Source organism: Eumetopias jubatus, unplaced genomic scaffold (assembly GCF_037043125.1).
Source record: "Eumetopias jubatus isolate StellerSeaLion01/CBP00866 unplaced genomic scaffold, mEumJub1_p1.0 scaffold_1, whole genome shotgun sequence".
NCBI lineage: Eukaryota > Metazoa > Chordata > Mammalia > Carnivora > Otariidae > Eumetopias > Eumetopias jubatus.
Genome location: NW_028274807.1, coordinates 143,607,426 through 143,620,641, shown reverse-complemented (window position 1 = coordinate 143,620,641; position 13,216 = coordinate 143,607,426). Strand labels below are relative to the sequence as shown.

The 13,216-nt window shown below is 38.7% G+C and overlaps 1 protein-coding gene across 1 annotated transcript in view; it reads left to right on the top strand.

Moving 5' to 3' along the window:
- The window catches only part of GADL1 (GAD like acidic amino acid decarboxylase 1), a 138,456-nt gene that overhangs the window by 28,658 nt on the left and 96,582 nt on the right, over positions 1-13,216 (top strand). Inside the window, exons 9-10 of the mRNA XM_028107179.2 lie at positions 807-871; positions 1,129-1,210. Of these exons, the coding sequence (XP_027962980.1) occupies positions 807-871; positions 1,129-1,210 (147 nt within the window). The remainder of the gene's footprint in view (positions 1-806; positions 872-1,128; positions 1,211-13,216) is intronic.

Here is a 13,216-nt window from a genome sequence, read left to right as displayed (position 1 = left end):
TGTACCCCTCTATCCACCCTGTCAAGCACGAGCCGCATTTATTATTCCAAAGGTCAGCCCTCAGCCCATGCCTCACTATCAGCATTTGTACGTTGTGTCTGGGAGAACACCAGCCGGCATTGCCAAGCATATTGTCTACTTTACTCTTCAATATGGAGAACAAACTGGTGGTTGCCACACAGGTGGGTTGAGGGGCGGGTGAAATAGGTGACGGGGATGAAGAGGCACAAAATTCCTGTTATAAAATAAAGAAATCACAGAGATGAGAAGTACAGCATAAGGAAAGTTGTCAATAATATTGTAATAACGATGTATGGTGACAGATGGTGACTACACTTATCTTGCTGAGCACGCAGTGATGTATAGAAGTGTCAAATTACTATGTCGTACACTTGAAACTAATATATAACACTGCATAGCAGCTATGCTTCAATAATGATACTGCAAAGTAAAAACAAAGGAGATTTTCTCTTTTAGATTCTAGATTAGAGAAGGCATAGACTGTGTCTTTTAAATCACTTCTTTGTCCACACACAAGCCAACAGGTAAATATACCAATTTCTTTATGATGTGTGAATTTAAATCCTAGGGGTCCACGGGTGGCCATTTACTGTGATGAGGCTCTCCTTGCCGGAGGGAGAGCCAGTGAGCAAAAGTGTTTGGTGTGTACATTGCTTAACATCTGCTTAAAACAAAGTATGGAGTAAGGCACATCAAGGTTGTCACTCAGAGTTTTCTATGTCAGTGGACTGGCCAACAAATAACATTGAAATAACATTGTTGTGATTATGTAAATATCTCAACAGGCTTCTTGGGGTGGCTCAGCTTTGATGTCGAGGAAGTACCGCAGGCTTCTGCAGGGCATCCACAGGTAAATGTTGTTTGGGGGCCCAGCACCTCTTTTTTAGGCGAGGGAACCTCTCTGGATCTTGCACACTTAAGTGACACGGTGAAAACACAGAGACAAAGTAACTGTTTTCCTTGAAAACTCCAAGCTCCCCCAAAGGACTCAAACCAGCAATCCCATTGAGAACTTGAATACTTATGCTGCTAATGAAAGTATTCTTTCCTCCAGTAGAAGCACATTAAGTTCCCTCCCTCCCTTGTCCTTTTTCTTTTGCATAACAGAGCTGACTCCGTGGCCTGGAACCCCCACAAGATGCTGATGGCTGGAATTCAGTGCAGCGCTCTCCTGGTAAAAGACAAATCTGTGAGTTTTCCTCTTCTGGCCTTTGGGCTTCGAAGGGGGTTAAACTAGTTTGCAGAGGACTCATTTTTGCTTACATTTTGGTGCTTTGGGACCGATATAGATGAAGGTCTTTGGTAAATGTTGGTGGCATGGAAAGGAAAAATAAACAGACTCAGATAAAAAAAAAAAAAATCTAGTGTTTCTGCTCAGGTGATTCTGTGGATTAGATTTCGGTATTTACATAATCTCATTAGTTATAGCAAAATGGTCTCTCTTGCCCTCATTTGGATTATATTTTAAAGCTCAGTTTTAAACATTGCCAAGATTTTGTTCTCCTTGATTAAGTCTGGGATTTAAGTTATCTTGAAACTTCTGCTTGCTGAGAAAGTGGAACAGATGTGTGTCATACATTAAATTGAATGCCTAATATGCTTAGCTAGGGCTTAACAGTGCATTTATACAGGAAGATGTTAGTTCAGGGCTGATCACCGAACATGGATTTATTACCTTCTTTGGGAACATTGCGGGGAGTTTGGAAACATGTCTGGATCATGGTGGGGCAAGTGGGAAGGAGTTGCTGAGTTTCTCCTGGCCACAGGTATAAACCCCATGTATTTTTTTCTGGGTAAAATAAGGATTCTTGTGGGAAGTGGCCCAGGCTGGGAAGTGCCACTTCATTCTTAGAAATGCCTCCTCAAGATATGTGTGCAGCATGTGGGTGATCTTTCTCAGCCATCTGTTTACATTTTTTTCTTAGGGGACTCCCTTTGCCAATGCTAAAGTCATTTTCTCTTTTTGAGGAATTTTATTTCAAATGAAAGCCATATTTAAAATTAAAACCTAGTCTTGCATGTGCAGATATTTACAACTCTCTTTAAAAATGAATTGTGACATTTGTATGTCAGAGCCCTTTGTGTTTTGAGATGTCCAAACAGAATACGGTAGGGGCCAAGGGCAGGCCTCCCAAACTGTATCCCAATGGCATATTGATTATTTTGAATGGAAGGTACTTGGGAATTAGCCAGTGCAAGAACACTGGGGCCCCCTCTGTCCTCCTGAAAGCAAGAAACAAATCTCCCTTATGAAAGGTACCCTCCCCGTAGTAAGAAGTAAGAAGACATCTTACCACCAGAGACGGCAACTTTAAGGCCAAGAAACCTGTAGAAACAAACCTGTTACTTTTTTACTAATCCACTACCTCAGCCCAAAATCTGCTTAGAATTCCTTACTAATTAAAACTCCCAAACATCTGTTTTCTTTATCCTGTCCGTTCCTCACAAATTTATTGTCTCACTGTCTGAAATGTATAAAAACAGCCGTGGTCATTTGTTTGAGTCTCAATCTCATTATTTGGCCTCCATGTGCGCATCATAAAACTTGTTTTGTTTTGTTTTTCCTGTTAATCTGTCTTCATGTAAATTTAATTCTTAGTCTAGCTAGAGGAACCTAGGACAAAAAAAAAATTCTTCCTCCCCTTCAGGATCCATCAGAAACTATGAACAGATTCTACACTTAGAGATAGAGACACTTTCAGAAATATGAATTGATTTCCTAATATTTTATGAGGTTGGCTATTGTTGGCTATATTCAATTCCATTTCACTTTTTTGCATTTAACTTCTTAAGTTATGACTTCATTTTATAACGGAAAGGTAGTTTAAGATTACTGTATCATTGTGAACCAAGGAACATCCTCAGGTTACCCGTACTTACATATTTAGGACATGATGGAGTTAGGAATAGACCAAGGTTTTCCCTTGCTCTAGATATAAGAACAAAAATATGTCAAGCATCCCTTATGTGCCAGACTTTCTACATCTGCCTTCTCCTCAGTCAGCTGATCTGAATGACATCCTTATCTGTTGGTGTGATGCTCTCAGAAGTAGAAAATTCAGACCCCAAATTTTATGACTACTCTTTATAATAATGTTCTAGCTCTTATACGTTTTTCTTGTCAAATGATATTTGAGTGATTTAGCCAAGAGTTGATTTGCATTTATGTACTTGAGGCAACTCAAAATTTTCTAGATCATCTAACTCTATTACAGGGCTGATAATTTTATTTTATTTTTTAAAAGAATTTATTCCTGGATCTCAATAAAAACAACACCCATGTCAACTCACATGGCAGGAATTAAGAAGTTAGGAAAATTGCATGCATTGTGCAAAGGATTGAACACTTTTACCATTTTTTTTAAATAAAAGATTATTTTTAAATTAACTGGAATGGAGACTGAACCATGAGAGATGAGATATGACAATCAGCTTAAGAAGTTTTGCATTGGCCATCTTCTGTCTCTTTTGTACCTATTTTCTGCCTCTGTTCTCTTTCATACTCATTCATTCATCATTCAAGCAACACTAACTGACTTCCTGTGTAGGCCAGGTGCTGTGCTAATTCTGGGCTTATGAAAGAGAAACATTCCCAGTAGTCAAAGAGCTCATAATCTTACAGAGGAGACAATGAACAAAATGTTCCTATTTAATTCTTTATTATTTTGATAAGTGGTCCGAGGATGTGTTAGATGCTGTTGATCATGTGTTCTATAGCCATTCCAACCTCCTTCCCTTCTCCCTCCCGATACCCATCTAACCAGGCTCCCTTGCACTGGGAACCACCATATGACAGTTGTGTTCAGTACATTATAGAGGAAATGTGAGGAGGCTCTTGAGAAAGGTTTTACTTGCAGCTAGGGGTGATACACATAAGAGGAGAGCATCCTCTCCCTTACTTCTGTCTTGAATGCTGTTGATTCAGAGCATGATACATGGAGCTCTGATAGCCACCTAGCAACCATAAGATGATGCCCCTAAATCAAAAGGTGAACGTGCACAGAATGGCAGAGCAGAAAGGGGACAAGTGGTGGTCTTGAATAACAATTTTGAAATGTTTCACGAATCCTGGAAGTGATGACTTGCAAACATTTTGTGGTATGGGGGTCATTAAATGTTATTATTGCTGAAACCACTTCCCTTGGGTAATCTGTCTCTTGCGGCCAAATGTACTCCTATCTGATACAGAACAGAGTGTGGTACCCAGAGAATACATAGCAGGGGGACCTGGGATGTTTCGGGTGGAAGAAACAGAACATACACAGTTTTTAAGAAAGGAAGGTCCTTTTCATTTTGTTTTATTTTTAATATTTTTAAAGATTTTATTTATTTGAGAGAGAGAGAGCAACTGAACCGGGGGGGGAGGGGCAGAGGGACAAGCAGACTCTCCGATGAGTGCAGAGCCCGACATGGGGTTCAATCCCAGGACCCTGAGATGATGACCTGAGCCAAAGTCAGATGCTTCATTGACTCAGACACCCAGGTGCCCCAGGAAGATCCTTTTGATTTTAGGAACTGAAAAAAGTCCATTGTAGCTGAAGCACAGAGAATAATACTAAGACTGACATGAGACAAGGTAGTGGATAGAACATGCAGAGTCTTCCACCATTTTAATGATTTTAGACTTGATCTTCAGAACAAAGAAAGAATTTTAAAACCAAGGAGTAATCTGAAAAGATTTTCATTTAAGACAAAGAATTGGAGGTGGACAAGAATGGATGCAAGAATAAGAAGAAGCTTGCAGTATCCAAGCAAGAGTTGATGGCAGGGGAGTTGGAAGAATGTGATGAAATTCAAGATCTACTTTACCACTCCACTGGATAGGGCTGAATTACCAGTTATATGTGGGAGATGAGGAAGAAGCAAGTGTCATAGTTGACTATCTGCTTATTTTTTTTTTAAAGATTTTATTTATTTGACAGAGACAGACACACAGTGAGAGAGGGAACACAAGCAGGGGGAGTGAGAGAGGGAGAAGCAGGCCTCCTGCCGAGCAGGGAGCCCGATGCAGGGCTTGAACCCAGGACCCTGGGATCATGACCTGAGCTGAAGGCAGACGCTCAACGACTGAACCACCCAGGCGCCCCAGACTATCTGCTTATTGATATGGCAACTGAGTGAATGTTCCTATGTGGGCAGATGGAAATTGCTGGAGGAGGAGAAGATTTGAGAGTGAAATATCTTGATTTTAGCATTGGCTACATTAAATTTGGGGTTCCTATGAAGTTTTCAAGTGAAAGCAGTTGACATGTAGATCCAGAGCTAGGAAAAGGGGTCTGGGCTGGAAAAGTATATTGGGAGTGGTTGACACGTAGATGTTCTCCAAGGTCCCTGAAGTGGAATGGATTGCCTTGGGAGGACCTCGGGAGTGAGAAGAAAAGCCGGTATAGAACTTAGTCCTGAGGAGCTTCAGAGTCTATGAAAGCTGAGGTCGGAACGGCCAGGGAGATAGGAGGAACATCAGGAAAGAATGTCACTAATGAAATACTCTTTGAGGGTTGAGTATTATGAGGAGTGTGCATGACTGTCACCCTTTGTGTTGAAGCCGAAATGTCACCTCCTTAAGGAAGAGATCCCAGACTCTCCAGCTGGACTGGCATCTCCCCATTATTCTTTCTCAGACCCCGTGCCCTTCCTGTTAAGTGCACATCAAGATTTGTAATTATGATTTCCCGTGTATTAACTTCTCTTCTTTCTAGAACATAAGCTGTTTGAAGATAGGGACTATGCCATCATATATGCCGCTGTATCCGCAGTGCCTAGCAAGGATTCACTGAACAAAGACAAAATTAAAATTCACTGAAAAATTTAATGCTTAAATGAATGAAAAAGCCTCAGAAATATTTGCCATCATGTCAGCAATTACTAGCAGTTCCCAGTTTCTCCCCTCTCCCAAATTATTCCTTTTGAGAGCTCTGAGATAACAATGATGAAAATTGCAATTGATGAGTTTTATTGCCGTGGTTCTAACACAAGCCTTGAGCGTGCCTCCAGTGGTAATTGATGAATAGCGGTTTTAATTTGGACTTACTTCTCCAGTTAATGGAAGGGGATAACTCTAGTTAAAAGAAGGCAAATTACTTAGTGAGTATACTTCTGTTAGGGGAAAAACTAATTCCCTAATTTGTACCCTCAAAGCCCTGACATTCACAATGCTGTTTTCCTGATTGACCAGCTGTGGTGTTTGCATTTTGAATGCCCTGTGTTAGTAAAGAAGACTACTTCCAAAACCAAGCCGAGCTGCTCCTCTCAGAGTTGTACTATCACTGACCGTCTATGCATCATAGGGACAAAAAGAAAATCAGACATTAAAAAAACAAACTGTGATTATAAATAGGTTGACTTCAGATGTAAATGCTGGCACTACATGGCTGTTTTGGATCAAAGACAATTTTGATGCTTTGATCTAAAAGAAAAGGCAATATATCCTAAGAATCAGTTGCATAGATGGGGAAAATCTCAATATTGGCTTTTTGATTTTTAGTGGAACTTTTTAGTTAAAAAAAAAACTGACAGATATATGAGAATGAGAAACATGCTAATCAGATGCCTTTTTGAGTAAAGATTTTTTCCTCTCCATTTCTACCTACCATTATCACCTGATATTAACTCATAGGCACTTCCAGTTTTGTTGAACAATTTCACTGAACGATTTTTTTTTTTTAGAAAGACTATGTTGATCTTGTGGATTTTTTTTATTATGTCCGTTCAGATGCATCATAGATGAATCAGAAAATTCAGATATGGAGAAAAATGAAAAAAAAGTGACAGGATACGATACTTGAAGATGCCCTCTTACGCATTTTCTTCTGCACATATACATTTAAGCGTATACATGTGCACATACCTAATCTAAAAAAAATATAACATATTTTGCTTTTGGCATGTTCTTTTTGTTCACCCAAATGCTTTTTGTTTAGCTAATATGCATTCTATACATTTTTTAAAGAAGATTTTATTTGTTTATTTGTCAGAGAGAAGGAACACAAGCGGGGGGAGTGGGAGAGGGAGAAGCAGGCTCCCCACTGAGCAAGGAGCCCAATCTGGGGCTCCATCCCAGGACTCCGGGATCATGATCTGAGCTGAAGGCAGACGCTTAACTGACTGAGCCACTCAGGTGTCCCATTCTGTACATTTTTATTAGCTGTGTTGTAGTCTGTCATTTTGACATATTATAATTAACTTTACCATCTTGTTATTGCTGACCCATCAGGTTGTTTTAGGATATGTGCTGCCGAAGCAAGCACTCAATTAGGTTGTTTTAATGTTTGACCATTAGAGATTTGGCTGCGATGTTTGAGGCTGAATCTTCATGTATATCCTATATTCTTTCCTTATAATAAATTCCTAGACATAGAAGAGCTATGATCATCTTTCATGATGCTTATACTTAATTCCTAATTTTCCTTGTAAAATACCTCTTCCATGGGGTGCCTGGGTGACTCAGTGGGTTAAGAGTCTGACTCTTGATTTCAGCTCAGGTCATGATCTCAGGGTCGTGAGATTGAGCCTCAAGGTGGGCTCCATGCTCAGTGGGGAGTCTGCTTGGGATTTTCTCTCTCCCTCTCCCTCTGCCCCTCTCCCTGCTCACCCTCTTCCTCCCTCTCATACGTAAATAAGTAAATCTTCAAATACTGTTTACCTTCTCCCTAGCAGAGTATGTATGTGTGTTAAATCTTTGATATCACAGGAGTTTTTAGCTTTGTCAATTTAGTAGGCAAGACATCTGTACACCCACATTTACAGACACACACATAAACACTTTCCTTCTAATTTAATCTATTGACATAACTCCTTCTGAGGGATCTTCTTTAGACAGAGGTATTGACATGCGACTCGGCTAGGTTTCAAATGTGAGGCCAATAAGCTTGCAATTCTTTTCTTCATTCTAGAGGAGGATCAGAATGTAGTCCCAGTTATTCTTTAGGAGAAGGAGTAGCAGGAAGGAGGATAGGGAATTCATTCAACACATTCACCGAAGGTATACTATGGGCCAGGTCCTGTAATGCAAAGTGAAAACGAGAAAAGGGAGCATAATATCATCTCTCAGTATGGTCCCCCGGGAGAAGGCAGAGAGTTTTCAGCCCCATTTATATTTTTCTTCTGAGTGGTAACTGATATTGCAAATGACAATTACTGTATGCCATTAAAAAAATTGTGCAAGAAAAGAAGAAGGGAAAGTAGATTTATCAGAGAAAATAGAACACACTGTGCCTGCTTTTGTGAGGATTTCTTTTTTAGCTCTTATTTTTCTTCATGGAGTTCCTATGGAAGTGCTACTGGGTGGTTTGAAAATACTGAACAATCTGATCATCAAAGAAATTCTTTTTTTTTTTTTTCATGCCAGAGAACACTCACACTTCCCCTGTACACTGGTATTATAAGTTTCTGTGGAATGACAGCCTCCTAGATAATGTGGCAGAAAAAGGGGAAGGTAGGTGTTTAAAACTGATTAGAAAAAAGAAGGATTTCACTTGTTGGAGAGGCATCAATCTCCTGTGCTTGATGCTGCCAAAATTATTCTCTGTGTCTTGGATGTTCTTGCATGAATAGAGAGAAGTTTTAGACTTTTCAGCAAGGTTGAGATTGCATAAGACTGGCAGAATTCATCAAATTCATGATTGGTAAATAGCCCTTTCCTTTTTAAATTCTTGTTTTTGTTTTTGTTTTTTTTTTAAATTGTAATAAACCAAAGCTGACTTTCTTCTCAGGAGGCTTTTGGAAATGTGTGCATATGCCTGTATATATGTGTGCATCACATCAAAAACAAACAAACAAAAAAAACCCTCACGTGGTGTTATGTCATGACAAACACTGTTTTCATGTCTGCTTTCCTTCTCCATGAGGTAAAGGGATATAATAATTAATGTGAGAGTTGAACATATTCAAAATCCATTATGTCTTTCTCCACCAAGCAGACCAGTAATATTGGGTTTTGGGGTTTCTGTGTTGGTACTGAAATTGTCATTAATTTTAACAAAGGATTTGCACTTTGTTTTAGATCTATGCTCCCTATAGCATAATATATTAATTCCTCTGTGAACTGTGGCTCCAAGGGATGAATTATTGCATAATTGTGGTTGTACTACCTGAATTCAATCAGTAGTTACCTACATGTCATAAATGGGCGTAAGTCCCAAATGCAAAACCTATTCCATGGTTCTTGGAATCATGTATATAGCAGACTGAGCTACTAGAGGGCAGAAGGGGTCTTATTCATTGCTGTAGTCCCACTACTTAGTACAAAGCCTCACACTTGATGCTAGGTGAAATGTTTCCCGAAGTGAACTTACTTTGGGTCTTTTTCCAATGCCATCAAATGGTCATGTGTTTTAAATCTGTTACCTGCAGTATGAAGTAGTATGCCCTTTATCATCACAGCCTGATCTCTTTCAAATCTTAAAAAGTGTCCTTCCTGCCAGTATGTTGGAATTTTGACAGGGTGTAGAAATTGTTTGTCTTAGCCATATGGTTGGACATATCCATTACCTCCTCACGTCCCATTTCATGTTGGCTCTTAAAAAAAGTCTTTACTCTAAACTGTGCCAACATTTGGCCTTTTATCTACATGCCTCAGAGACCAATAATAAATCAGTGACTCATGCTTTCCTTTTTCAGAAACCATATTGTCTTTCCCCTAGGACTTATTTTCGTTTTAGTGTCTAATGATGCTGTTCTTTATTGGCGACTGGACAAGCGGAAGAGACACTTGCTTTTCTAAGGTTCCCTGGGTCCTCTCTTGACCCTTTCTAATGGACAGAATGACATTCACAATCTGCCAGTTTGCTGGTCCTGACTGTTTGTAATATTGGATCCAGTATCTTGGCCAACAGCTTCCCAATTTCATCCTTGAGTTCCTTCAAACTTTTGGGTGACTGCCACCTGGTCCTACTGATTAAGCTACATTAATTTCGTCAGTTTGACTTAGATGAGTTGGGGTGTTGCCCACTATGGGATTTAATATCTTCTGCCTGTCTATTTCTGGAGAACCCTAAGAGTAGAGTGTGGGAATCTCTCTGATATCCTTCCAGGTAAAGAATTCATTCTTCATGGCAGCCATCCCATTTCAGTAGGAGACCCCAACCTTTGCCTCTCTGCCAATCATCACAGAAGACTTTAGATTTGCAAAGAAATGATGAAAAAGGAAGAAAAATGAAATTCTACCTTTGTGTCCTAGCAGTTGAAAATACCCCAGAAGGAGGATTCTATTTACAGAATGATTTTTTTTTTCTGTCCTAACTGAAAACCAAAAACTGATTAGGGTCTCATAATCTGGGAGAATTACATAAGCTAAAACCTATGAAAAATGAGAAACATAGGGTAATAAAAGGAAACCTGGAATGAAACTAATGGAAAAATTCCTGCCATAATTAGCATGCTACACCTGCCTCGGGTGGATAAAAGTTGGTTTTCTCATTTTTATAGGATTCCAAGCATCTGCCATTTTTTTTTGCCCTTTATTTTACTATGAATTCATTGCAAAAGGATTTCTCTTCTATTTCCACTCTCTGGTATGATGCTGGAGGCCCTTTTGGCTTCTTGGAATAAATTGTTCTATTTGCTTTCCTTTGTACAATTCTAGTTGTCATATATGTTGTTTTCCAAGGAAGATATCTAAAAACATACCTGACATTCCTAATTGGGCTTTCCAGCTTTGTTGTTTCAAGGACAAAAACTTTCAGGGAGTTAATTTTTTTCTGGGTTTTTCTTCCATATGATTCAAAGTGTCAGTATGAGTCCATGTGAAGAGAATTATTCTTGATTTTGTAGAAACTCAGAGGTGGTAAATGTAGATCTATTTTATATAGACTTTTAGTAATTGTACTTAAACCCTAAGTTGTAGGAAAATTGTTAATGGCATATAATAAAGAAATAAATTGTAGGCTAAATAGAAAAGTGAGAATAGTCACAGTATCTTTAAAGTCAAGGTGTGTATGACTCATGTGTGCAAGCACTTACGCATGTACATTCACACAGCAAACATACCTGCCCTTAAGCCATCATGAAACTGATGGGAAATTATAATCAGGGAGTTTTGTTAATTGCAAAAAGAACTCAATACCTTCTCTGGTAGTTCATTCTGAGGGTTTTTGGGGGAGTTTGGAAGATGTTGGAATTTTTTTCAATGAATTGTTATGAAATAGAAGAAAAATACAAAAGTTTGCATAAAATGTAAATAAACAGCTTAGTTTATTGTTATAAAAAGAATAATCAATAGTTCCCATACAGATTCAAACAAAGAACATAACCAGAAACCCAGAAATCCCCCATGGGCTCTTTCCTGTTATTGAATTTCTTGCTTTTCTTTTTAGTTTTGCTCTGCAGTGTGGATCCTCAAATAATATAGTTTACTTTTACCTTTCTGAAGAAATTGTGCAGTATATATATATAATATATATATATATATTATATATATATATTTGGTTTGGCGTTGTTGCTCAGATTTACCTCATGTCTGTGAGATTCATCTATGTTTTGGCACGATCTGATGATTATTCGTTTTCTCTGTTTTATACTATTCCAAATGATTATAACACAATTTGTTTATCCTTTTTACTGTTGATGGACATTTGGGTTATACCTGTTTGGGGATTTTACAAAAACTGGCTATGAGCCTTTTTCTGCACATATCTTCATTGCTTGCTACATCTCTGAGGTTCCATCTTGTCTAATTTTCCTTTCTCTTGAAGACCATATTTAGGAATTTCTTAGTGGATCAAAAGGTGGCGTATTCTCTTAGACTTTGTTTCTTTGAAAATGTCTTTATTTCATTTTATCTGGAGATAGAACTCTGTCAGTAATTTTCTTTTATACTTTAATGTCTTTTTTTCCTTTTGTGTGTTAGAAAGTTAACTGTCCTTTTTTTTTTCCAGTTTATTTATTTTTTTAAGTAATCTCTACACCCCACCTGGGGCTTGAACTCATGACCCGGAGGTCAACAGTCATATGCTCTTCCAACTGAGAAGCCAGGCGCCCCTGTTATTTTTTTAACGACAAAATTACTTTTTATTTTGGCTTCCTTTAAGGTTTTCAAGCTTTCTTTAAGTTTCTGCTGTTTATCTATGGTATTGTAAACATGTATTTTGTTGGGTTTATCTTGAGTTTTGAAAACTATCCACTTAATTATCAACTCTGCCTCCTTCTCTCTCTTTTTCTGACACTCCAATTAAATGTATATTAGACCTTCTCACTGTTTCTTGTGTTTCTTTTTTTTTTTTTTTTAAAGATTTTATTTTAAGGAATCTCTACACCCAGTGTGGGGCTTGAACCCACAACCCTGAGATCAAGAATCACAGGCTCCACCAACTGAGCCAGCCTGGAACTCCTGTTTCTCCTGTTTCTTACTGATTCTGTGTGTTTCCTAATTGTGTCTTTGCATGCTTTGTTATGGATAATTTTGGTGACCTATCTGGAAATTCATGAATTCTGCCTTCAGCTATATCTAAACTGCTGTTAAAGCCATCCCTTCGATGTTTACTTTGTTACTGTCTTTCCAGTTCTATTATTTTAATTGAATTTTTTTTCATGTACGTAGTGCCTCTAGGTTCTTGTTGACATTTGTAAGATCAGCCTTTATCTCCATGAACATGGTAAACATAGATTTACAATCTACTTCTGTCAACTCTGTATCTAAATTCCCTCGAGTGCTATTCCTATTGATTCTTGCATCTGTGGTTCCTGGCTCTCATATTGTCTAGAGAGACCCCTTACGATTTTTGGTGGTTTACTGAATATTTTGTTTGAGAAATTATCTTTATGAATAATTTACACAGAATGGAGTTATTTTCCCAGAGAGAGGATTTTATTTTCCTTCTTCTGGGCATCTGGGACAATTAGCAGTCTAGGACGAAGGCTTGACATTTTCTTGGATCTCCAGAGTATAGCCTGTACTACCATTTCAGGGGGGAGACCTTTGAATCCTAAACAAGAGAAAGAATTGCTTACCACCCTCAGTGACCCCAAGCACCTGTGAACTGTTTCCTGAAGTACTTGAAGTGAGATGGGATGGTGATGTAAGGTGTCCCCACACACGGGGTGGTCACAGTTTCTGTTCCCTCACCTCTCAACCATCTGGCTCCTGCCTTAGCTGTCCTCCCTAAAACTGAAAATGTCCCTGGGGTAGAGACATTTCTGGCTGACCTTCTGGAGTTCCATTCCTCTCCTTGGACCTCCCAGGGGTTTATTCTTGTCTTGT